Below are 26326 nucleotides of genomic sequence, written 5' to 3' on the forward strand. Positions count from 1 at the left end.
TTCTCTTCACCCACATTCACACACTTTATAGCTCAAGCAAGTAAACCGCTATTAAGTGAAGGGTTACAGAGATGTTAGTGCTGAACATTATTTACATCTTCAATCCACCTCCCCAGGAAAATAACTCTTCCAGTTCCAGAATCCAGTCAGTTTAGTTCCACGCTGTATATCTTTGATGAGGGCAACACAGGCTTACTAGAGATCCTCCTCATACAGAGCCTGGAACACAAGAGGCACCAGGAAAAAGTTGGAGCGGAGAGCTCGTTTTCATCACACAGTCGTACAGGAGCCCACTGCTAATGCTGAAGCACCAGACTTTTTACCAGGAGACTTAACCAGCAGGCTGTAAGGCTTGGAGAAGGAGGCCTGGCTGTAGTCAGGCAAAATAATAATAATAATAACAATAATAAACAAGCCAGAGTTCCTTTGGTCTCTCTCACTCTGTTTCCTAAGCCAGTTACGCAGCCCTCCTGGTCTTCAGTCAAATCCTACCCTCTTTTGGGTCACAGTGCACTAGAAAGAGAAGCTGATTGCATCACTCATTCGGAGAGCCAAGGTCAGGGGACTGAAGGACACCCACCCACTGCCATCTAAGTGCTCCGTTTTGTGTGTATCAGCAGCTCACGCTGCAAGCCCGCATCAAGTACCGCAGCAGATTTGCCTGGAGGAAGGTCTGTGATGAGGGTGAGCTTGTTGAAAACGCCTCGGCCAAAATAATCCGCAACCACAGAAAAGCTGTCATTGGAGCATTTCATCTGTAAGATGGAACAAATAAAAGCTTCACTTTCGGGGGCGGTTAGGGTGGGAGATTCTATCATTTACTATACATTTTGGGAAATGGTTTGCCTCTATATGTTCGGCCACCTCTTGAGATATCATTGTCAAATTCAGCACGATGGTTCCAGTGGTGGGGCAATAGACTTCGTTGCTGTTTGGGCACAGACGCCATTTTAAACCAAGATGGTGGACGGACCGAAACATGACTTTGGCATGTCCTCACCCAACATCCAGAGTTATGGGTTCAAACACAAATTACACTATGCATTTAAAACGACACAGTATCCCCCCCCCAAAAAAAAAAATAATTCCCAGGCAGGGCCGGGCACTCCCCACCAGTTGGATATAAAGTGTCATAATAAACCAGACTGGAAATCTAGCTAGGCAGCCAGGGAGCCCCACCTGGTGCTGGAACTGGTCGTGCAAGTCCCGCTTCTGCTCTTGAGCGCGGATCATGTCCATGACTTTGCGGTTCTCTGGCAAGCAGGTGGGACACTCCGACCCACTCTCCGAGTAGCTCTCAAAGCAGTGCTGGTGGAAGGAGTGGCCACACAGAAAGTGAACTGAGGGCAGCTCCAAGGCACTGGTGCAAATGCTGCACTTGGTCTTCTGGAAGATCTTGGGACTGAGAAAAGGAAACACACAAGGGAAGGGCAAGGAAGAGAGATGGTTTTCAGGGACACACACATGCACAGATGTAACAGCATCACATTCCGATGATGCCCACATTGCATTTGGGCATCAAGCTTCTCCCCTGCCCTGGATTCCAGGATTGCTACAGCAGCTGTTAAGAGCAGCTGTACTCTGGAAGATTGGCAGATGAATGAAGTCTCCTTTGGAGTCCCTTCCCGATCCATCTCAATCCCTTCCAAGGAACCACCTGGACTTGTTCATCACACTGCACCACCAAAGAGAGCACAATGGGCAGAAGGCAGGAAAGTGGCATGTGGCGATGTCTTGCTCCCTCTGGAGGCCACGTCTTATGGAGGTCAGACAGGCCTAGCAACATAGACTGCAGCTACCTGCTTTTGAGCTCCTCGATCTCCTTGCGGATCCGCTTAGTCTCCTCCCGGTACTTCTGAATCCTCTGCTCGTCCTGCTCAATCTGGCGGCTCTGCTTCTGCAGCTTGCTGACCAGGTAATCCTTGATGACAGACAGGGTGGCTGTGGAGTTATGAGCCAGAGTCTGCACAACTGGACAGGGGGGGGCAATCCATCAGCACAGGGAAGTAGAGGGAGTGGGGCAATTTATAGTACACCTGGGTGAGCACAAATCTACCTTGTCCCTTCAAACCACAAGGGAGGGGCCCTTCACCATTCTCTGTCCCATTCCACAACACTTCAGACCCTTTAAAGGTCAAGATTCAGACAGCAGAGGGCAATTTAAATGTTATCCATTGATAAAGGGTGGATCAGAAAAACAAATAAACCTTCAGCCAAAAGCATCACTAGCATCAAGAGTAAGAGCAGCATTGTGATGTTAACATATGAGAGAGTGCTGGAGGTGAATAGTTAAACAGGTTGCCCAGTCAGGACCCAGGGGGGTGGAGTCAGTGGGACTATAAAACCAGCTCTGGGAGGGGCAAAGGGGAGAGTTCCTTGGGGAGTTAGTTGAGTTCATTGGGAGTTGGGTGGTTGGTTGGAGTGGGAGTGAATTGGGCTAGAGTTGTGGGTAGGTTGAGTTAGTGTAGCGAAATAGGCTGAGTCAAGAACTGTTAGGGGCTAGGCAGACAAGTAAATATCTGAGAGGTGGTTTAGTGAGTGAGAGCAGGTAGCGAAAGCTATAGGTCTGGATAGGCACCCCATGAATGTAATTGACGGATACTGTTTATGAAACCACACACTTGTTAAACTGCAATAAATAAACAAAAGTTTATGTTTCAATTTAATCTGACTGGACTCAGTATTGTCCTAGGTAGGGCCTGGGTGGTGGCAGCGAGAAATAAAGTGGTGGCACAGGGATCAATAGACGGTGAAACATCCGGGGACCCTGTGTGATTGCCACAGAAAAAGAGGGCAATTTAAATTTGTTACCCATTGATAAAGGGTGGATCAGAAAAACAAATAAACCTTCAGCCAAAAGCATCACTGGCATCAAGAGTAAGAGCAGCATCTGGCCTCCATAGGGTCTTGGAAGGCAGGTCATTCACATAAAGGGAGAGGCTGAAGGAAGCCCTGGATTTATTTAGCAGCTCTTTTGCTTGAGAGACTGGTTTTAATTTCCAGCTCCATCCACCCCAGAAGCTTCCCAAAGTCAAGCCTCTCAAGGAGACAGCCTCAGCCACCCCCACCCCCCGCCTGGAAGTGGAACCTCCCTCACCCAGCAGGGGCGGCATGAGATTCTTGGTCTCAATGTGCTTGAGCACAGCTGTGATGTACTCTTTGCAGTCCTCCTCCTTATGGGCAAAGTAGCCGAGGGCTTGTTCCCAAAGGCAGGCCTCCTGGTCTCCGTACAGCTCACAGACTTCCACCACCTTCTTGTACTGCTCGTTCTGCATGTGGTAGTGCATGATCTGCTGGAAACTGGGGAAGGAAGGGAGAAGAGGGCCCTTTCCACCAGGAGACCAAATATAATGCCCTTGAGCCCACCTGCTGCTCTCCAAAAAGCTCCAGAAACCCTCTTCCAACCCTCCCCCAAAGAGTAGGAGGCTGCTGGCGCCTCTAGACTCACAGCTTGCCCTGTTCATAGAGATACAGGACACCATCCTTGAAGTTGTGCATCTGGCACAGGACCAAAGCCTTATCGAAGACACTCCGAAACTTCCCACTCTTCAGCAAGGAAATGGCTTCGTTGTGCAGCCTCTCTTTAACCTACATGGAGCCCAAAGCCAAGAAAACATCAAGCTAATAAGCAGAGCTCTGCAGCAACCAGATCAGGCCAAAGGAGGCCCATCCAGTCCAGTATCCTGTTCTTACGGTGGCCAACCAGATGGCATAATGCAAGGAGAGCTAAATGCAACAGAAGCACTTTCCTGCTCTTGCCCACTGATTCTGGAGAGAGCATGCAACCATCAGGAATAATAGCATTGCCCTCCATGAATGTGTCTAATCCTTTTTTGAAGCCATTCAAGTTGGTGATAATCACTAAATCACGTGGGAGTAGATTCCGTATTTTCTGTCCCATCTTCCCGTTTCTCTGCCCTGAATCTCCCACTATTCTGCTTTGCCGGATAACCCCAGGATCAAGAACTAGGAGATGGGGCAAGGGACACGGGTGGCTACTCCTTATTTCAAGAGTCTGATCCAGACACACACCTCCAAGCAACTGTTCTGGCACTGCCCCAATAACCCTCCAACTTTGGCAGAAAATAATAATGAAACAGACATACTGCTGTGTGGTGGGTGGGCCCTAATTGGGTGTTTGTGTGGGTGCAAACTGTCCTCTCCCTGGTCACCCAACTGATCACTTTGTGTACAGAGAGGAAAAAATAATCTCCAATTTGCGGTTATCTGCATAGATGAGGTGTGTATGTGTGTGTGCAGGCAACAGTATGTGACAGTATCTGGTGAGCACCCACCGCTGGCACGCAGTTCCCTGCCCCCTGCAAAGGTTGACCAAGGTTCAATGTGGCACTCAAAAAATGGGTTAGCCACCTATGTCACAGGCACCTTGAGCCAAAGCCCCATGAATTGAGCTTTTCTCTCTTGCCAGCTGGATTTTCACCGGGCAGGTCACCTTGCTGCCAGTGGCTTCCACCAGTCAACCTCCCCTGGGCACAACTAGAAATTTGACCCCAAGCGGAGGGAGGACTGACCTGTGGATCCTGCTCATGCGCCCAGTTCTGGAGGCGGAGCTCCAGCAGTGTGTCATACACGCCCTGTGGAGAGTCTGGCTGCACTTCTGACATGTGCTCTAGGAAGGCCTTCAGCTCCCGGGAGTTGTTGGCAAAAATGGGAATGAACTCATCAGGATTTGCCTATATTACAAAGAGAGAAGAGAGTGGGGAAATGCAGGCAGCAGCCAGCCTAGATGGAACATTCTGTGTCTCAGTTCTCCTGGCAGAGCCTTCGGCAGCCCCAAATGTCCCAGAGCTCCCCCCACAACACATGTGGGGAACCTTTGGCTCTCCAGACGTCGCTGAACTAGAACTTCCACCAGCCCCAGCAAGCAAATGGCCAGAGATGATGGGAGCTGTAGTTCAGCAACACCTGGAGGGTCAGTGACTCCCCACACGTGCCCTACAAGGAGCCTAGCAAAGACTGGCTGGTGCTCAGGACACAGCAAGTATCAGCAAGTGCTATTGCAATAAACCCGGTATGAGGTATGTGTGTGTGTTTGTATGGGGAAGGATGGCTTATCTGAACAGCAACCAGACAAGCAATAACTCTGCAAGCCACACAGGTCTGAGCCCTTTGCTGCCTCCCAGAGGTTGTTCAACATTCCTGCCTTCCAACCAGTTCAGTCGGTAGAGCACGAGGCTCTTAATCTCAGGGTTGCGGGTTTGAACCCCACTTTGGGCAACAGGGGTTGGACAAGATGATCCTAATGGTCCCTTCCAACTCTACAGTTCTATGACTCTGTTTGTCCCCCACAATACCCTGCAGGCTATCACCACTGAGCCTGCTTGCCCAGACTGTATTTTACACTTAGCATTTTGTTCACTTAATGCCTATTACTCCTCATCCCCCTGCTCTCCTTGGTGAGCACCATCCTCAGCTGCACAAGCAACGGGCAGCAACACACACACACACACACCACCCCGAATCCAGCCGATACCTTCCTCCCTTCCAGTGCTCCAGGACCCTCACGATCCCCCACCGGCTGGTAGTTCGTGCACAGGACCTTCAGGAGCTCAGTGGTCTCGTTCGGGACGTGATGCATGAGGATCTTGCCGTACCGCTTCATGTTGCTCTCGGCCTGCTCAAAGGGCAGCTTCCCAATGTAACGCAGGGCTTCCTGGTAGTTCTGCACAAAAGGAGGACAGGTGATAGGAGAGAGAGGTTGCTCTGGAGCCAATGTGTTGGCCTTCTGCCTTCAAGCAGAACAGCTTTCCCAAACCGGGTGCCCTCTGAATGTTTTGCAGGATAACTCTTCTTAGTCCTAGCCAGCACAACCGCTGTGTGATGATGGGGGCTGATGGGAACTGTAGTCCAAAACACACAGGGAAATGTGTGCTGCAGAACTATCACACATGGAAAGTTTGTGAGATAAGTTTGCCAGCTCTGCCCCTCTCACCTCCATTCCTGTGGGTCCTCCGCATGCTGGATGCTGACCTTGCAAAGCGGGGAGCCTCCTGTACTCAAGGAAACTCTCCAATGCATTTTAGAACCCTGACTTCGGAGTTTAAAAGTACACAGGGAGCCTCAATAAGTACAAGAAGCTCACAGCTTCAGACAATTGGCCTCCAACTTGGAGGAGGGCAACAGGAATGAAAATGAGGGGGGCAGAGCTAGCACTCCCATCCCCATGCCCCCCATCAGTAATAATTCTACGTACTGATAGGACACCTGAAGAGGGCTTCTGACACAAGCATGGATAATACTCCCAGTGCAAGACAGGCTGAGCCAACTTCAGAAGCAGACCCCAGTTTCCCTGTATCTTGGGGTTAGAACTAAGTATTTGAAGAACTACCTATAGTGAGATGAAAACGCGAGCAGGACTTGAAATATGAGCAACAGCGTTCATTATTAAGATAAATAGGTTAACATGGATGTACAGTCGTACCTTGGTTGCCAAATGCCTTGGAACTCGTACGTTTCGGCTCCCAAACAATCAAAAACCAGAAGTGAGTGTTCCGGTTTCCGAACGATTTTCAGAAGCCGAAAGTCCAGCGTGGCTTCTGACTGGCTGCAGGAACTTCCTGTAGCCAATCAGAAGTCACACTTTGGTTTCTGAATGTTTTGGAAGTTGAACGGACTTCAGATTCCGTTCGACTTCCAAGGTATGACTGTACTGGATAGTATGCAGCATTCAAGGGTAAATGTGGAAACCATAGAAGGGGAGGATGAAAAGTCAATTGACAATATACCTTAATATATGGTCTATGTTATAGGTTTTTGTCTGTCTGTCTGTTTGTTTTTTGAGAATTTCAATAAATAATAAAGAGCTAAGCAGTATAGCCCTGCCTTTTATTCTCCATGGGAACAAGTCACACAGCTCCTCTTGCAAAACGCAGCACAGGAGCAGCTGCTCCACTTAATGTAAAAATCATGGCAAGCCCTTTTAAACTTGCTGCTGCAGCCTTGAGACCCCAAAAGTTTAACAACTAAGAAAGTGTTCGTAACAGGCCAAGTGAAAGACCCACGGGAGCCGGCAAGTTACCCACCCTTACGCTAGTCTAACGCCTCTTTGTCTGCCATGTGGGAAAACAGATGTACACAGTCCCAAACTGTGGACACTACTATCCCCAGTGCAAAAAAGGGAGAATGTAGAGAAACATGGTCATCACACACACACCCCTCCCGAGCCAAAGCGCCTCTCAGGTTTCTCCAGCATCCAGATGCACTCCAAGAAGTCAGCTTTAAAAGCGGGAAGTGAAGCTCAGCACCAGGCAGGCTGTTTGGCCTCACCTTGATATCCTCCAGCTGGATCTTGAGGTACCACTCGTGGTGCGCATGCTTCTCAGCTAGGTACACGGCGTGGGAGTAGCAGCCTGCCTGACGCAGAACCTTGATGGCTGTCTCCACATCAAAGTGCACCTCGCTCTCACTGGTCTGTGTGGGGGAGGACAAAGCAAAGAAGGCATTCAGAAGGGGCACATCTACTGAGAAAGAGGAATGCCTCTGTATGTCTCCCATGAAACTGTAACATATTATGGCTGGAGCCAGAAGCAAAAGGTTGCCCCCTGAGACAAAGAGAAGGTCTCTGCTTCTTCCCTCCTATGAGGTTAAAAAGAAATAAGCCGCTCTTCCTGCAAAGGGAAGACTTCTGATCCTTCTCAACTCCAGGACTGGAGGAAAGCACCCACCCAACCTCAAGCGGCCAAATGAAGGGTCCTTCAATTACCCGGAAGGCTTTCTCAATCTCTGCACTGGGAATGTGGAGCAGGCAGGCACCAAAAGTTATAGGATGGCTGCTCAAGCACACAAGCCCATTGAGGCATAATGCGGAAGGAGGAGCCAGCGCGCCAGGGCATCCACACCCTTCCCTGTTGTACCTTGATGAACTCCTCAAGCTTGGATATGTCTTTCAGCTTGGTGTAGCAATTCAGCAGCAGTGTTGTGTGGTCTGCGTTGGCCAATGACTGCAGGTGGAGCGTCTGCAAGTACGCAGTCAGGTTGTGTATCCTCTGAGCATCCAAGAACTTGCGGATGACGTAGGATGGCTCTAGTTTCCCAATGGTACTAGGGAGAAAGAGGACCCCATGAGGACCCTATTCCAGGTAATCAAAAGCCAAGAGAGAAGATGAGAAAGTGTGCATGTAAGCCCAACCTCGCATCTGGTTCTACAGAAGATCAGAAGGTGCAGCCACAATTTCCAACACAAGTAGGGCACGGGGAGAGGAGGTGGCTTGGAGTGCCAAATTAAGTGGGGAGGGTGGAAATCAAAACTTGTAGTTCTCACAATTTGGGGCTGGAAAATTATCTTGGTCCGCCCCTCACATTGCCAAAGGTAGTGCAATCTGCTGATAAGCACCTCGCAATCTGAAAAGCCAGGAGCAACCACAGATAGATAGGCATTCCCTATATACTATCTCAGTAAATTAATCCCAGTCCACTAGGATCCAGAGAGCCAAACTCCATTTGGACGTGTCAGAGCTAACCAGGGCTCTGTGTGTTTGCAAACCACATTTGGATGGATTTAGTTCCCATCTCATGATGATTTCCCTGGTGAAGCAATTCAGAAAGGAAGCCAACAAGAAGGTGGCAGGTTGGTCAGATTCAAAATCCAGATTTGTGGCACCCAGATGCTTAGATAGCAAGGCCTCTGGTTTTTCTTCTCATCCCAACATGGTTGTAATTGAAAGAGAGGGAGGGAAGGAGGGCCAAAACTCCCCTATCCTGCCTACCGAATATATTGCTGAATGGCGCCATCGTGGTTTCCCTTGTTATACAGATGGTCTCCATACTGGCGAAAGATCTCAGACAAGCCGTCACTATCCAGGTGGTGGCTCCTGGCCAGGTGAATGGCCATTTCAAAGAGGTTCTTCCTGAAGAGCATCTGTTGGAAGAGAAGTGCTTGCTTGCTTACAAATGTTGATGGGATCAACAGGGTTTTAAGGGTTACCTTGACTATTTATAACCTTTGTTCCATGGGGAGCTGCTTAATTACTGGTGTCCTCAAGTATGGAATGCATACGGATGTATCATTTTGTGAATGCATAACGACATGCATTTGCAGCTTTTGTAACTGTAAGAGGAGAAACAAGGGGCTCTAGGCCACAGCTGCTCCCTCCCCTCAGTGCCACATGGCACAGATGCTAGTTCAGAGTCACTTCCAGCCCCTTACTCAGGCTCCCTACGGAGCAACAGCAGACCACACCAACCTCCCACAAACTGGAGCCCTCCAAATGGTTGGGGCTACAGCTCCCCATCAGCCCCAGGCAGCACAGGTGTATGATGCTGGAACTGATGGTATTTGCAGTCCAAACAGTCTGGTGTAGGGCAACGTCTGGGCTTTGAGCTGCAGGCAGCTGTGAATAAGCTTTGCACCTCAGAACCCCACTAACCACAGAGGAGGAAGAAGCGACCAAGGTCCCTTGCCTCAAGCTTGGTTTGCGTGTCCTTCTCCTGCAGTGCATGGAGCTTCCCATCTCTGGTCAGCACATAGAGGCACCCCCACTCCGCCAGGACATCCACCACGTCGTCAAAGACAGAGCTGTATGCAATGAACTTGTTGCCCAAGTCATAAATATTCAGGATCTGCTTGTCAGAGTTTTGTGGATCACTCCCAGCAAATTCCGATCTGGAGTACAGAGGAGCAAAGAGTGAGGGACAGCCTCAGAGACAGCCTTTTAACTTTCACTCACAGGTCAGGAGTTCCCTTTCATGCATTGGATGAAAGAATGGTCCACACTCCAGTCTCAGAGAGTCTCAAACTGCTGGTCTTAACATTTCCAGGCAAATGTTAAAGTCAGCTGGCAGAGCCCTCTGAGAGTACCCGATGAATCTAAAAAACTAAGCTTTTGACCAAGCTTTTGCATTCCAGTGCATAAGATGCACCTGCCTCCTATTTCTCCCCCACAATATGTATGTCATCCTAACTGTTTCTGAGCCTTGGATAGCACAACATATTGCCTTGCTGCAAAGTAGGGTTTCCCTACCCAACCCCAACCCCCGCATTCAGCCATTTGGACTTTTCATGACAGTCATCACATTCTCAAGATTACTTGTACATATCCCACTTAGCATATTCAGAAAATCCGAAATCTGATAGGAAGCTGGAAAGGAAAGCCAGATTTAACACTGCCTGCAAATAGAGGTCAAAGGAAAACAATTCAAGTTATTCTGTCTTGCAGTTCTGTCTTACTTTGGAGAAGGCTTCCGTTCCTTGGAAACAATGACAAGGTAGCCCCGATACCAGTGGGCTATCAGCTTCTGGCCTTCGAAGGCAAAGCAGGGCCCACGCTCATCTGGCTGGTACAGATATACACATTCATCTCCTGCCACAATGAACTGGAGGTCCTGGGAGGGATCGCTGAGTGTGGAGCAGCGCAGCCCACAGCCACGTATGTCCAATTCTAGCTTCGGATAGTCCTTCACTGAAAGTGTGTAACACTGCAAAGTCCAAAGGAGGAGGACACAATGAAGCTTGGAAAGCCACAAGAACAGCTCAGAAACTGGGATGGAGCAGGGCATAACACACACACACCCCCCCCCTGGTGGTCAACGAAACATCTTACCTGGATGTTCTCTGTGGTGGCAATAAACAGATGTGTTGTTTTGCCAGACTGACGGAAGGCAAGGCCTGTAATTGGGTAACTGCCTTCATGAAGGATCTGACTTTTGCTGTGCCGATCTCTCGTGATGTCCCCTTTAGTGAGCACAACGCTCCCATCTGTAAAGCCTACAGCAGAAATGGGAAAGGGTGAATGCTGCATTCCATGAGACACCCCGGGAAAAAGCAGGCATTCTCTGCTATCGGAAGACATCAGGTAAGTCCACCAAATGGAAAGCTGAATTAGATTAATATGAAAAGACGAAGGAGTACTCTCCCCAAAACAAAGTAGATCAATTTCTGCAAGATCAATTTCTCCTTTATGATTTTATGTCTGTAACTCACAGCAGCAATTTCATTTCCACTTACCAATGGCCATGAAGTTGAGATTCTCATGGACTGTGAGGCAGGACACAACTGTAGGCTTGTTGCCTGGTATTGCAGGGAAAATCCTGGTGCACAGAGGATTCCCACCATCACGCTTCTCTAGATTCCAGACTTTGACCTACAAGTTATTATAGGGGGCTTGTTGAGGAAAACCACCACAAATTGCACCGATTCCCTTTTTATCTAAAAGTAAGTGCTACTGTGCATATAAGATGCACATTTCCCCCTTTCTCCAGTCAAACTCTGGGACCAGGAGTGCAGACATATTTGCTGTGGAAAGAAAGGAGCCACATTTACTCTCCTAGCAGGAAGTCACTGCAGGGCAAATAGGCAGAAGGAGCAAGACACCCTTCTTTTGATCAGGCTTAAGCCAAATACAGTGGTACCTCTGGCTGCGAACGGAATCCGTTCCAGAGGCCCATTCACAACATGAAAAGAGCGTAACCCGCAGCAGTGCATCTGCTCATGGCAGGTTGCAATTTGCCGCTTCTGCGCATGTGCATGACATCATTTTGTGCTTTTGTGCATGCACGAGTGGCGAAACCCGGAAGTAACCCTTTCCGGTACTTCCGGGTCGCCACAGGAAATAACATGAAGCAGACATAACATGAGGTATGACTGTATGCACGAGTCAGAAAAATACAAAAAAAGACAAAATTCCTGAACACCTGAGTTAAAGGCTTAGATGACAAATAAATATTTAAAATTTCTAGATTCCAGCAGCAATGTTTTGAAGAACTGGTGGCCCACACTTATCTCAGCCTTGTCATCACAGAAGACTCCTCCTTCCCTACAACTAATCTCGCAAAAGCTTTCCATCAAACAGAAAACCAAGTCTGGCTTCCCTCAAACCAACTTACCAAAGGGTTAATGCCTTCTTCATCCTCCCCAACTGAAGCCAAGATGCTGTGCTGCTTCAACTGGTAGAGATGTGTCACTCTAAGCTTATAAGCTTGGAAGCTGCTGAGCTCAAGGTTGCGCAGCAGGAACCATATCTGCCCTTCCATATGTAGGTCTGAGTTAAGGAGTCCTCCCCATAAGAGAGCAGAAGGTACAAAAGGCTCAGTGGTTCGCTTCTAAAATCTTTTATCGCATTACGTTTATATCCCATCTTTCTTCCATGATGGAACTCAAATTGTTTCCGTAGCTGCCTCCCACCCAGACACTGAACAAGACCTGCATATCTGAGCTGGGTCAAAGGTTGGTGGTGAAGCACCTGCTTTGCATATAAAGGATTCTAGATTCAATCCCTAGAACCTCCAAGCAGGTAAAGGCTTCTACTTTCTGTCTGTTGGTCATCGTAGACTCAAGAGTGCCTACCTAACCTGTGGTTGCCCAGATGTTGCTGGACTTTTAACTGCCGTCAGTTTGGGCAATGGCCATGGTCAGCAGCAAGGGTGACAACTCAGTCACCACGATGTAGGGCCAATGCTTTCATCAGGCATCGCCTTATGTTCTTAACATGAATAAACCCACGGGGCGGAGAGGAGGAATGCCTTCAGACTTTGGCAGAAGGCGAGCCATTGCTCCAGCTTACCCAAAACTCATGTCCGCTGACCGAGACAAAAGCCCTGCCCAGGCAAACTGGTTGAGGGGAAAAGAGCACTCTACACACGCTCAGAGGCACCCTGCCCGCCCCCCGCGACACCACTAACGGCAAGGATATCCCCGAAAACGAGACTGCCTCGGCCCGAGTCGCAGACTGTGATGCCTGGCGGCAACAGCACGGGCTTCCCATCGGGCTCCGTCAGGACATCGCGGTCGAAGAAGGCGAAGCGGCGCCACTGCAGGTAGGCCGCCATCTTGACAGGTAGGCCCAACTCCGGAGGAGAGTCATGTGACCATGCCGCTTCCGCGTTGCCGCTGCTCTTAGCGCTGGGGCTGCTGGGATTTGTAGTTCGCCGGGTCTCTAAACCCCCGCCCTAGTGCGCAAGCGCAGAGAAGACCCGCAGCCCTTGCGCCGCTGCCCCCTTGTTTCCACGCGGCGGTATTGCAGGCATCCCCGCTGATCCCGCGGGCGGGTGACTGTGACTGTCTGGCGGGCCGGCATAGATCAGAGAGGTGCTGGGGGTGGCCAAAGGAGAGCGCGCAGTCTGCACGTGCTCAGGAGCTCTCCCGTCAGGCCCGTCGCTGCCACCGCCACGCTAGGAAGCCCCGCCCCTCGGCCAATGATTGCGGCCGCTGCGCCCGGCGCCGGAGACGTGGCCCAATGGGGAGCGCGCGAGGGGAGCCGCCGGGCCAATGAGCTCGCGCCGCGTCCGGCTCCGGGGAGGGAAGGAGGGCGGAGCGCAGCTTTCGCAAGCCAGGGAGTCCGGGAGACCGGCCGGCCGAGGGGAGAGAGAGAGAGAGGAGCAGCAGCCGGAGCGGGAGGGAGAGAGTCTGCGGAGTCCGAGCCGAGAGCGAGCGGGCAGGGAGCCCCCGGAGCGAGCGGTTGGCGTGCCGGGCCGAAGACAGCGGCGTCCCCCTTAGAGGCGCCCGGGGGTCGGCCTCTTCCGCGTGGGGGTGGGGGAACCTCTGGGTCTCCAGGTGAACCTTGGCGCCGGGCCTCGCCGCCGTTCCGGGTCTGTCGGAGGAAAGTGCCCTCCCTGCCTCGCCTTTGCTTCCACATCGGGGTTGGGCGGCCCTCGATCGTCAGGATGGCTCCAGCACGCGTGTGGCTGCTGCTGCCCCTCCTCCTGCTGGCTTCCCTGCCTGCGCACTTGGGTAGGTGCCTCTCCCGCCCCCGTGGAAGGACCTGGGAAAGATCTTGGTGGTTTTGCAAGTTGCCGAAGAATCAGGCTTGCTAAGCGGAGTTGGGCAGGAGCGAGCCCTTTGGTCGCATGGTTGGATCCGACTCGCCTCAGAATCATAGAATGGTGGAGTTGGAAGGAACCACTAGGATCATCTAGTCCAGGGTTTCCCAAACTTGGATCGCCAGCTGATATTGGAATTCCAACTCCCATCATCCCTATCCTTTAGAACCAGTGGTCAGGGGTGTGGAAACTGTAGTCCAAAGACACCTGGAGACCCAAATTTGGGGAACCCTGATAAAGCCCAACCACCTGCAATGCAGGAATCTCTTGCCCAACATGGGGCTCCAAACCACAACGACTGAGCTGTCTGAAAAGCTAACGTGTATCCTGTAGGTGGGCGGGACGAAACTGACCAGCAGGAAGGACCGAGTGTTCCTTGGATGCTTCTGTGCACACCTTGAGGTAGCCCTTTGGTGACAGTCTGTCATGTCCCTGAGAGTGAAAGCATTTCCATTTTAGCTGGTGTTGGACTCATTATGAACTACTGGAATGCGGAAACTGGCCGTGGGACCTGATGGAGACAACTTTTCTAAAGGATGCTGCTGATGCTGCACTACATTTACGTATTTATTTGGTGGCATGTTTCATTTGCCACCTCCTGTAGAAAATGTCTGTCAACATTTAAGCCTTACAAAATGTGTTGCATAAAGAAAGAGGAACCAGCTGTACGTTCTTGCATATCTTTTTTTTACTAGTTTAGTTCTTGAAAAGAGGCACTTTCACTGATGTAAATGATAGCCCATTTTAGGTTCAGAGACCATATTAGGAGAGGTGCTGATTATGGCAGGCATTGCTATAATTTGCAGGGAGCTTTTGGGGCCCCTGGATATTACATTTATTGGTTTTGATATGGGGTCCATTGGCAAGAAGAATAGCTCCTTGTTTTTGTAGGCATCCAGCAGAGGTTAATTTTTTTTATTCAGACCTATGCCATAACTCGTGTTTACCAAAACTAACTTTAAAGTAAATAGAGAGCCATTTTTCAAAATAAAATTGAGAATGTTGTAACCCTATTTTCCTGGAGTTTGACTGCAGGTATTTATCTGCCATTTGTAACCTCTAGGCTAGGCTACTAAGTATTTGGCATGGGGGGCACTATCCTTGGAGATTTCATAAGTATCAGCTAGTGCAGAATGGGGCAGGCTGTTGAGTTATCAGGAACATGTTAGCGACTTATGTGCCATTGTCTGCACCTCCAGGTAGCTTTCTATTGCAGGATTCACAATTCAACCTGGATGGCCCAATGTGTCTTAGAGGCCAGGTGCCCTTTAAAACCAGTTCAGGGCCTCCCTTGGCTATGCTGTCAGTGCCGCATGTCCATAAGGCACATATTGACTACCTTGAAGTCTGTTTGGAAACCGCTATTCATACTGCTAGATAGCTATGTTGGACTGGGCATTTATTGTATTACATCTCTGTGATGCCAACCATTAGTAGCTCACAGTCCATTTTCAGGTCCACTTCAAGTGCTATTTTTCACCTTCAAAACCCTTCATGTCTTATGGCTGGACCATATCTATGGTGAAGCAAGTAGCTACCAGAGAGAAGGCCTTCTGGGTGGGTCTCTGGAATCTAGTTTATTTTTCTTTTAGTAGCATGAAAGATGCCTCCTAATTTCCATGTAGACATAGTTTTAATTATTCTGGTTTTATTATGCTCTTACTACTTTGTAGCTTTTAGCTTTATAATTTTATTTGCATTTTGATTGTGTTTGTTTTTTCTATTTACTTTCTATAAACCTCCCTGGAAATATGGTTGAAGGATGCTTTAAAAATACTTAGAGATAAAGAGATGTTTTGAGATGTTTCCCTACAAATGAGATGCTCTGGATGATACAGTACTGTGAAACTTTCTTCTGGTGGAGTCCTCCGGGTGTGCTGTAACACATCTGTGTTTAGACTGGCTTTTTGATTCAGCTAAGCATTAGAAATTGGAAGGAGGCTGGAGGGTATTGTCTGAGGTTCTTCCTGGAAGAAAGTACATTTGACACAATACTTTTGTTCCACAGATTCATTGGCTGTGATGTCAGTGGACATGGGCAGTGAATCTATGAAGATCGCCATTGTGAAGCCTGGGGTGCCAATGGAAATTGTCTTAAACAAGTGAGTGGGCCAAATATGTGCTGCAATGAATGTGACTGTGGCAACAACTGTTTTGGAGGGCTTGACACATCATAGAATTGTAAAGGTGCCCCAAGGTTCATCCGGTCCAACCACTTACAGTGCAGGAATAAATCCATGTCTTAGTGGTGCAGTACAGAAGATACGGGGCAGCTTCCCATAGGTGTAACTTCCTTTTGCCCTTACCTATTGTTCCCTAATCTTAGATGTGACTATTTAGAAGAGACTCCACAGTGTTTCTCTTCACTTGTTCCAGTGCTGAATCCTGGCATTGAAAACCAGTTCCTCATTTCTCCAAGGAACCCAGAAGTTAGACCCCAGGAATCTCTGGGGCAGGGCCATTGTGCAGTGCTTTGCTTGTAGGAGGTCGCGTATTCAATCCCAGGCATCTCCTGCTTAAATTTATTAGGTACCAGACGATAGGAACAGTGTGCCTCTGTCTGAGGCCCAGGAGAACCACTGCAGACCTGAGTCAGAAATACTGCTTCAGCTAGATGAATAAATAGCCTAGCCTGGTTATTAGACAACTCCCTATCTCCCCAGGAAACAGTTCTAGTTTAATTTTTCTTGTTGTTCTAGGGAATCTCGGAGAAAAACACCAGTGGCTGTAACTCTAAAGGAGAATGAGCGCCTCTTTGGTGACAATGCCGTGGGAATGGTAAGTCCCTTAGATGTCCACTCACACATCCCCTCTTGCTTTTTCTATACCAAGAGTATTTATTTGCATACACAGCTTGTTCTTCTGGGGTCCTGTCTCTGTTTCACCTTCCTCTTCGCACTTTCAGCTTCAATAACATGTTCCTCCCCACTGAGATTTGTTGAAGAGACAGTGCTACAGGTCCTCTTTGGCAGGTTAGCTCATGTTCCAGAGAAGGACTTTTCCAGTGCTGGCATGCGGTGACTTTTATGGTTTTGGAAACGGAGGATCCTAAATGCCACTTTGGATATTTTCAGTAGTTCAGTTGTTGAGGGTTTCTGGCGTTGTACGCCTTTTAAAAAGAAATTTATGGGGGATAGATGAACATTCCAGAGGAATCAGCATGGTTGTGTGTTTTTCCTGTTTTTTTAATAGGGCATCAAGAACCCAAAAGTGGCTTTCCGGTATTTCCAGGATCTCCTGGGCAAGCGCATTGATAACCCACAAGTGACCATGTACCAGTCACGGTTCCCAGAACATGAGCTGGTGAAAGATGCAAGGAGGGAGACAGTCAGTTTCAAGCTGTCAGAGTACGTTTCCACTTTGAGGTTTGCCACGTGGCACTGCTGAGCAAGAAAGGCTGTGGCATCTTTCTGCAAGCCACTTTGGGAGTACTGCTGCATAGATTTGGTTGGCCAAATGCCATGGTCAGCTTGTGTTTGGTATGTGCCCTGATAAGGGGCAAGTGGTTTGTGGAAGTGATGAGGCCCACCCATGCTCAAAAGATGCATTTCACAGCTGGGATCAGGAATTTAGAATTTATCATTCTTGTTCTTCCTTGCAGCAAATTGCAGTATACTCCAGAAGAGATCCTGGGCATGGTGCTCAACTATTCTCGGGCACTGGCAGAGGAATTTGCAGGTTAGAAATGACTCTTGACTGTTTGAGGCACAAGAGTTGTCTTTCCTTCTTTGGTCCTCAAGCATATGAATGAAAATGAAGAGGCACCTGAACCAGGAGCTCACACCATACCTTCTCCTTATCTTACAGAACAGCCTGTCAAGGATGCTGTGATCACTGTCCCTGCCTACTTCAACCAGGCAGAGAGGAGAGCGGTCCTGCATGCAGCAAAAATGGCAGATCTCAAGGTTTTGCAGCTCATCAATGATAACACAGCTGTGGCTTTGAACTATGGGGTGTTCCGAAGGAAGGACATCAATGCTACAGCCCAGGTGCTTGTAACCGGAGGGTGTGTGTGGCTCAGGAGGGGGGAGGTTTTTACCCAGGGCTCAAGCTCATTGTGCCTCTGTAACCTTACCTAGAAAACACAGGGAATTTGGGCAGGGCAGTCTTCTTCGTCAATCAGAGCTGCCTGTTTGAATCCAAACTTTTATGTACAGATTCCACATTCCCCTAATTCCAGCTAGCGACATACACAAGTGAGCAGGGCCCACTCACCTGTCAGTCATCTGATATTACTATGAAATCTAGTGACCAACTTATCCTTTGTAGCAAGGCAAGCTGTGTTACCAAAGCCAAGCCAAGTTTCAAGTTGGTACCTACTGGCCAATAGGCAGTGACTCCAAACCTGCTTTCTGCAGGTTTGGCTACAGATTGGCTCTGTGGCTTGAGTTTCCTCTGGAGAACTTGGTTGCACATCCGATCCGCTGGGCTTGGAGTCACCAAGGCCACAGGTGGACACTTGAGGCCTGTTAGAGTTCCACATGCCTGCTTTGTCTGTCAGTTGATTGACGTGGACAGGAAGCCTCCCTTGCCAATGCACAATCTAGAGCATTCTTCAGGACTCCCAATATAGCATCTTGTCAGCTGCATCTTTACCTGTCTCCCACCTGACATCACACATGACATCTGGTGTGGGGCTGGTGGGCATACTTGGCAGAAAACAGCCTCATGGGCCAAATTTGGGCCCATGTTAGGTCTAATTAGGCCTGCAGGCTGGAGGGCTGACCCACCTCTGGACCAGATGATATATATCTATTATTATTATTATTATTATTATTATTATTATTATTATTATTAATATATCTAATTGGGTTGCCCCAGCCACTCTGACAACTTCATACTCTTGTATATATTTTTAAGCTTGGAGACTGCTGATCTGACTTCCCACAGACATTCATGTACCATCCTTCAGACTGTGATACCTCCGTGCCTGCTGTTGCCTGCTGTCTTTAGCATTGATTCTTTATTGATTTCCAGAATATTATGTTTTATGACATGGGAGCAGGCAGCACTGTGTGTACCATTGTGACTTACCAAGCAGTGAAAACCAAGGACTCGGGAACCCAGCCTCAGCTTCAGATTCGGGGTGTTGGGTAAGAGCTTGATTCTTGGAATTAAATTTGCTTAGGAGTCAGGAGAGAGCAGGATATCTGAAGTAGAAAGGTCCAAACTGGGAGGGGTATTGCACAAAGCAGAATCAAACAAATGCATAATGGATCATGTTGGCTAGGTCCTATCTGGAGTCAACATGCCTCTCCCCCCCCCCCCTTTTTAAAGTGATTTCCTGGGAATTACAAATGTGGAAAGTGCTATTGCATTTGTTTCCTATTTGATGGTTGCCCAGAAGCTTGGTTGCCTGTAAGATTGGGATGCTGGATTTGGATGGACATGTGGTCTGATCTGGCAGCAGGGCTCTTGTGGAAGGATGTTTAGAAAACCAAAATCCTGGTTTTGGGGTGGGAGAGATGGGAGGAGTGGTAGCTGGAGAGGTAGTTGCTGGGCTTCTTTGCAAAGGGCTGCTGGCTTGAGTAGCTGGTTCCACTGCCTCCCTCCTCCTCAGATTTGATCGCACACTGGGAGGGCTGGAGATGGAGCTGCGCCTCCGTGACCATCTGGCCAAACTCTTCAATCAGCAAAATCCATCAAAGGATGTCCGGAAAAATCTCCGGGCCATGGCCAAGCTGCTAAAGGAAGCCAATCGCGTGAAAACAGTACTAAGTGCCAATGCTGACCATGTGGCGCAGGTAGGTTGTGTGTGTTATCATTTGGTGTGGCCTGGGTGCAGGGAAAATGCCTAACCTTCGTAGTCTGCTATAGTCAATTGTAAGCAGCTATCTGCTTACATGTAGATGAAAAGCTTCTACATTTCATTAAGGTCTTATCCTGTTTTGAAGGCACAGTAGAAGCAGTGTGCTGGCTTCAGAGAGGAAGTGCTGCAGGTGTCTGTGAGATAAGATGCTCCTGGTTTCTCTCCCTAGATCGAGGGCTTGCTGGATGACATTGACTTCAAGGCCAAAGTTTCACGGCAGGAATTGGAGGAGCTGTGCTCTGATTTGTTCCAGCGGGTTGCAGGACCTGTGCAGCAGGCAGTCAGCAGTGCTGAGATCAGTTTGGTAAGTGCGGATGGTTTTGTTACAAGGTCTCTAGTTTTCACCGAACAATGTGAATTCCACAGCGTAGGCCATGGTGGGAAGCACTTACTGCTCCTTCCAGGCCACCCACATCTGTGCAAGCAGAACTCTTAGATTCAGAAAGTGTAACAGAGTTCAAGCTCAGAGAGTCAGACCCTGTTATCTTTCCCCAATTCCCAGAATGAAATTGACCAGGTGATCCTCGTCGGTGGTGCCACTCGCGTCCCAAAGGTGCAGGAATTTCTGCTAAAGGCAGTTGGCAAGTAAGCATCAGCCCAGTTTTGGTGGTACTTTCCGCCTCCCACCCCTCAAAATATTCTCTGTCCTGAGCAGGGTAGCATCTAATCATTCTTCTGTTGACAACACAGGGATGAGCTGGGCAAGAACATCAATGCAGATGAAGCAGCTGCAATGGGCGCTGTCTACCAAGCAGCTGCCTTGAGCAAAGCCTTTAAGGTGAAGCCTTTCATTGTCCGTGATGCAGCTGTTTTCCCCATCCAGGTGAGCTGTGGTTCATTATCAAGTATCAGAGTGCTGTGGATTTCAGGGAGAGGGTTGGTAAAAAGCCTGACTCAGGATTCTGTCTCAAGCAGCCCAAGAAAAGTGCTGATCTTTGTCCCTTAATGTTGGCATGCAATTGGCTCTCCCGTGTGGTAGAATCTGGAAGAGGTACAGTCTGTGCTTTATCCTCTCCTAACCTTAGGTTGAGTTCACCCGTGAGGTAGAAGAGGAGGATAAATCCAAGAGCCTTAAGCACAACCGGCGGATCCTGTTCCAGCGCATGGCTCCATATCCCCAACGGAAGGTCATCACCTTCAACCGATACACAGATGACTTTGAGTTCCATGTCAACTACGCAGATATGGGCTTTCTGGGTGACAGTGACTTGAAGTGAGTGCAGTTGTGGGTCAGCCACAAAAACAGAACATGCTGGTTCTTACTTTCCTTTTCCCTTTTGTTATGGTAGTTACAGCTACTTGATTGTTTTGAGGAACTCTTGTATGTGGTAGCTGGAAGTCCCTTTTACTTATTTTTGTTATCTTTATCTTTCTATTCTGTTATTTTCTTAAATATTCTTTCTCTTTTATTTATTTTTTGTTTTGTTTCTGCTTTGGTCTGGTCTTCTATAGTATTTTGAAAAGTCCTAATAAAGCCCTTTTTTAAAAAAAGGCTTAACTTGACTCATGTCCTCAGAGTTTATGATTCTGCCTGAACTCAGCTTTATGTCAGTGGCTACGGCTTTGGGAACTCAAATTTGTTCTCGGCTGTTTGAACTTGTACCCTTGCAGCTGAGTATCCAGGAAATAAAATATCTATATTACTGCTCTTCGCTGTTTCTACAGAGGTTTGTGATTTCTGTGGTAGAGCTAGAGAATGGGAACAGAAAGGAGGGGTGGCCAGCCTCTGTGCTCACCCATCCCAATGTGTGTCCTTGTGTGGTTTCTGCAGAGCTTTTGGGTCCTTGAACCTTACAAGGGTGAAGCTGCAAGGAGTGGGCGAGAGCTTCAAGAAACATTTGGATTACGAGTCCAAAGGCATCAAGGCTCATTTCAACATGGACGAGAGTGGTGTGCTGAGCCTCGATCGTGTAAGTACTGCTTCAATGCCCTTCATCTCTGGCTCACTTGCTGGGCCTTCCAATCTCATTCTGCTCCGTGTGTTGTCTCCCAGGTAGAATCTGTGTTTGAGACTCTGGTGGAGGACAAGCCAGAGGAGGAATCCACGCTAACAAGTGAGTTGGTTGGGTTGCAGCAACAGCTCTTCTTGTACCATGTAGGCAGTTTGACTTAATCTGCCCCTTCCCAGTTTTCAGCATCACTTTGAGTGGTCGGAAATGAGACCGTTCCAACTCTTTGTCCCTCAGCTTTCCAACCAAGCAAGCTGCGGTTGCAGGGACTGGTTCCTTGGGGTGGGGCTTCTCTGTTCTTGGCTACCTTTAGTAATCCGGTATGCTGGAGAAACAAGGCAGTGTACACACCAGGACACTTTTGGCACTTGCAGACATGGAGGTTTTACATTCGTTGAGGGTGTTGTAGTTTTTACAGCTGTAGGGGCAGAGGTGACCTGTGCCATTTTCCCAGCCAACACCCACCCCAAGATTGAGAGGCTGCCACATAGATTAGGAAGGCTTTCGCTAAGCAGAGCCAAAGATCTGTCCTTTACCCCAGAGGGGATGGGTCAGGTGGCAGACAGGAGCTGGGTTTTCTGTGTGTAGAACCCAAACCTTTCTTAAGTATGTTTCTTCTTTCGAGCAGAACTTGGGAACACCATCTCCAGTCTCTTTGGAGGAGGGAGCCCTGTGCCAGAAGCACCTGAAAACTTGACTGAGACTGTTCAGGTGAGCTCTGTTCTGTGGAGAACCTGCCAGCAAGATGCAGGATTTGAGCCTAATGCAAATGTCAGCAGGGACTTGAAAAGGGGTACAAATATGAAAAAAGATCAGGGGAGGATCCTGGTATTAGTCTCAAGAGTTCTGTGAACCTGTTCAATGGCACTGTGTTCTTGGCTAAAACCATAATAAATACTTACAGTCAGAAGGAATCCATGACAAGTGTCTGTCGCAGCAGAGCTTGTAGCTGGACCTGCTGGGTCCCTTCAGAGTCATGCCTGTCTTGGCTGAAGAAGCCTAGCTGTGCAAGGTTCTTATAGCACCCTTGGGAATTTCCCCTCTGTTGCCCAGGAGGAAGAGGAGAGCCAAGCGGAAGCGGGTAAGGAGGACCAGAAGGATGACAATGGGGCTGCTAGTGAGGAGGAAGAACAGCAGCCAACGCCATCCCCATCTCAGGAAAAAGCTGCTGAAGATGCTTCAGCTGAGGACCAACAAGAGGAAGGAAGAGAGAAATCAGACTCCCAGGTGAGCAAGCAGTGAGCAGGGTCACTGAACAGCCCCCCCCCTTTTATCCAATAGGAGACAAATGAGAAGGCGTCCGTAGGGGTTGTCTACTTATTGGAGAGGGTGGGAAACTTCCTTTTAAGGTCTGATGCCTATGGGGTTGTGTGAGAATTCTCCTAAAAACTTGGCATCTACATGGTTCCTAGCATTTCTGAATCCAGGGTCATTACAAAACCTTTTGCTACCTGAAGCAAATACAGTGGTTTCCACCAACAACAAATTGTACATACAAACTCTGACTGGACCAGCAGTTGATTTTTTTATTTCATTGTTGCCAGTGGAATAATGCCCTCCACCAACCCTGAGGGCAACAGTAGTTATTCAGGTACAGATCTTACAACAGAAAGATATGGCCAGGGAACTCGGAAGGAATGGGGTTGGTAGGTGGCTGTTCCCAGAAGTTAGCACTTGAGATAGTTGCCTCTCTTCCTAACGGCAGGGCCGGCCCAACTTAAATCTAAAATTAAAGCAAACCTGTCAAATGTTGGCTCTAGCTGGTGGCTGAAAACAGCCCCCTGTTAGTCCTGGAATTGCTCCCATCTAGGAAGCCCAAGAAAAGACGGATACTGGAAAGGATGAGGAGCCTACAAAGAGCCCCGAGGGCAATGGTGCCAAAGCAGCTGAGGAGGAGGAGAAAAAGCTGAAGCCGCCAAAGAAACAAAAGCTGGTGGAAGAGATTGCAGTGGAGCTGGATGTGAATGATGTGCCAGAGTTGCTGCCAGAAGAATTGCAGGACTCAATTAAGAAGTAGGTGGATCTTCAGGGCTGCCTCTGCCCCCTAGCTGTGGGCTGGGATGAGACTGCTTGCTGTCAGTGCATGGGGATGCTTTTTGTCTTCTCCCATTCAGAGAAGGTTGTGACCTTGGGTACTTTGTTCTTCCCACCTTTTTCTAACATCAGGTTGCAAGAATTGACTGAAAGAGACATAGCAAAGCATGAGAGGGAAAAGTCAGCCAATGGCCTTGAGGCCTTCATCTTTGAGACACAGGTAGGTCCCGGGAAAAAGGATCAGAGGGCATTTAGCGGGTTCATCTTGTTGCCAATGATCCCACCCCCATAAAATTATTTCTGTGCTGCCGTTTAACTGATGTGTGTCTTGTCTTTTGTGTAAAGTTGCAGCACTATTGCAACTTGAGCTGTAAGAAAATTTGGAATAGGTCAGGGAGGCTGCTGTGTCGCCTTTGGCTAAATTTCTGTCAGGAGGACAAGCAAACAAAGCCTAAGACTCCTGTTTGATGAATGTTCCCATAAGTGACAAGAACTTCAGAGAGATTGATTTTGTGCGTGTGTGTGTCTTTTACCAGGATAAGCTACAACAGGAGGAGTATAAGTTTGTTTCAACAGAAGAAGAGCGAGAGGAAATTTCCAAGAAGCTGAGCGAAGCTTCCAACTGGATGGAAGAGGAAGGCTATACAGCCACAACTAAGGTTGGGGCACCACTTTGAACTGCTAATATCTTTTTCAGGGGAAACTTCTCTGTATTGTTAGGCTAGAGTTTGAAGATTCTCAGAGTGTGTTTCATGTGGGTTATCTGGACTACAGAAGTGTCTTTCCCTTGCCAAAAGCGTTTTGGAAATTTTAGCCAGTATATTTTGTCAGAATCGGAGAATCGGAAGAAGGTGACTTGCTATGGTTGATGAGAACAACTTTAAACTTCCTTGATTGCACTGCCTTCTGGGCAATGGCAAAGTACTTTGTCATTCATAGCTGCAAACATTGTGTGGGATTCCCGTGGTCTGCATGTCTGACCAACCTGCAAGTGTCACACTTGGCTTGTATGTCCTCTTAACTTTGGGACGGGGGTTTGAACTCCCTGGGAACTGGATGCCCTAATAATAGCTTGGCTGTCACTGTGGAGCCTCCAGGGCAGAGTTCTAGTGGGTCTCCAGGCAGGCTCAGATTGTGGATGTTTAACCCCTTCTTCCTGAATTTCCAAACCATCAGTAATCTTTGCAAGATAATATATGTGTCCAAGGCAGAATTTTAGTTTTTTAACTTCTATTCCAATTCACAGGAGCTGAAAGAGAGGCTCTCTGAACTGAAGAAGCTGTGTCGAAGCCTTTTCTTCCGTGTGGAGGAGAGAAGGAAGTGGCCAGACCGTCTAGCTACCCTGGAAAGCTTACTCAATCACTCCAATATTTTCCTCAAGTATGAGCAACCAAGACATCTTTAGTAGGAGAGGAGGGGACTTGGGTTGGGGCAGAGGGGATTGCCTTACTTACACTAGCAGCTGAGATCAGCACTCTCTGGAACCAAAGGGTGTGCATGGGGAGCTGTGCAATGCAGCTGTTTGAATCTCAGCAAGGCAACCAGGAGACAAAGAAGCAGCTCACTTTCAGTGAAACCATTTTTGGTTGTACCACACAACAGTTTTATTTTAATAAGGGTTGTTCTCAAGCTGATAGTGGAACTCATGGAGGAATAGCAACAGGTTCCAGTGCTGTAGTGTCCTCTTGCTAAAAGTTACATATGAAAATGGTCTCCATTTGTGAGAAGTTGAGTTTCTTAGCATGGAACGCTAAATTCTTACCCATGAGAGTTGGTTTCCAAATCTCTGCTACCTTGAAAGGAAGTAAGGGTGTATATCAAGGACCAAGATAATTACACATGTGCATGCTGCTGTAAGGGTGTGGTGGAGTTTGCTTTTCTTACGGAGGGCTGGTATTTTGCCGTAGTCGTACATACTGGGGTTTTTTTCCTTTCCTTGAGCAATATATACCGTATTTTTCGCTCTATAACACGCACCCGACCATAACACGCACGTAGTTTTTAGAGGAGGAAAATCCGTAGGCATGCCACCCGTAGGCATTCCCTCCATAACACGCACAGACATTTCCCCTTACTTTTTAGGAGGGAAAAAGTGAGTGTTATGGTGCAAAAAATACGGTATTTTTATGTAGAACTCCGGAGTTGCTGATTCCATGTCTTTGTCACCAAATAGAAAGGAAAATTGTTTGAGGCAAAATAAATTGGCACTCATGGTCACTGGGGGGGAAATCCCGCTTTGTAACCATCTCCCGAAGTTTCACCTGTTGTCCATCTCACTTGTTAACATGGTTGTCAAACTTAGCAGTTGAAATTAGCTAGAAATGTTCTATCGTAGATACTTCTGTGCTGCATCCTGTGTCCCAGTTGTCACTTTTCCTAGAATAGTAAAGCTGAAGGTGTTGTCTTTAGCAGTTGTTGTTGGCTGCACAGGAGCCAGTTACACCAACTAGAGAGCTTTAATATAGTGTGAAAACTGCTTCAGGGCAAGAGGGAGACACATTTCTCATTCATTTTTTTCAGGGGAGCTCGCATGATCCCGGAGGCTGATCAGTTATTCACAGAGGTGGAGCTAAGCACCTTGGAAAAAGCTATAAACGAGACAACGGTAAGGAGTGCAGAAAATCTCTTCAGTATCCAAACTATGTGCGTTCATGCATGTGCACGTCTTGTCCATTCTGCTCTAGGCTCCAAAAGATACCCCTTTTGGTCTTTTTACTTAGAATGTTGTGATTCAGTTCACAGGTAAACCTAAGAATCCTGC

The 26326-nt window shown here is 48.3% G+C and overlaps 2 protein-coding genes across 3 annotated transcripts in view; one reads left to right on the forward strand and one right to left on the reverse strand.

Annotated features, from left to right (window-relative positions):
- VPS11 (VPS11 core subunit of CORVET and HOPS complexes) lies at nt 1-12783 on the reverse strand (the record flags this gene model as incomplete). Its single annotated transcript, XM_082200280.1, has 16 exons — nt 1-755; nt 1180-1402; nt 1800-1971; nt 3098-3300; nt 3449-3588; nt 4533-4694; nt 5495-5683; nt 7288-7431; nt 7875-8061; nt 8727-8878; nt 9421-9622; nt 10187-10434; nt 10560-10723; nt 10964-11099; nt 11842-11986; nt 12644-12783. 16 exons carry the CDS (start codon nt 12781-12783, stop codon nt 591-593), a joined length of 2772 nt encoding a protein of 923 aa, XP_082056406.1. The 3' UTR covers nt 1-590.
- HYOU1 (hypoxia up-regulated 1) overlaps nt 12706-26326 on the forward strand; it is a 17334-nt gene continuing 3713 nt past the window's right edge. The window contains exons 1-21 of one of the 2 annotated variants that reach the window (XM_082200266.1): nt 12706-12791; nt 15782-15875; nt 16473-16551; nt 16966-17120; nt 17375-17451; nt 17581-17762; nt 18751-18866; nt 19334-19517; nt 19752-19886; nt 20085-20167; nt 20273-20405; nt 20608-20795; nt 21354-21492; nt 21576-21636; nt 22160-22242; nt 22585-22758; nt 23342-23544; nt 23698-23785; nt 24102-24224; nt 24812-24945; nt 26086-26170. In XM_082200266.1, coding sequence (XP_082056392.1) covers nt 15796-15875; nt 16473-16551; nt 16966-17120; nt 17375-17451; nt 17581-17762; nt 18751-18866; nt 19334-19517; nt 19752-19886; nt 20085-20167; nt 20273-20405; nt 20608-20795; nt 21354-21492; nt 21576-21636; nt 22160-22242; nt 22585-22758; nt 23342-23544; nt 23698-23785; nt 24102-24224; nt 24812-24945; nt 26086-26170 — 2502 coding nt within the window. In that variant the 5' untranslated portion in view covers nt 12706-12791; nt 15782-15795. Of the gene's footprint in view, nt 12792-13265; nt 13685-15781; nt 15876-16472; nt 16552-16965; nt 17121-17374; nt 17452-17580; nt 17763-18750; nt 18867-19333; nt 19518-19751; nt 19887-20084; nt 20168-20272; nt 20406-20607; nt 20796-21353; nt 21493-21575; nt 21637-22159; nt 22243-22584; nt 22759-23341; nt 23545-23697; nt 23786-24101; nt 24225-24811; nt 24946-26085; nt 26171-26326 lie in introns of those variants that run through there. The other variant, XM_082200265.1, reaches the window with a different exon arrangement.

This window comes from Podarcis vaucheri (assembly GCF_965113315.1).
Source record: "Podarcis vaucheri genome assembly, chromosome: 15".
In the NCBI taxonomy this organism is placed as follows: domain Eukaryota; kingdom Metazoa; phylum Chordata; class Lepidosauria; order Squamata; family Lacertidae; genus Podarcis; species Podarcis vaucheri.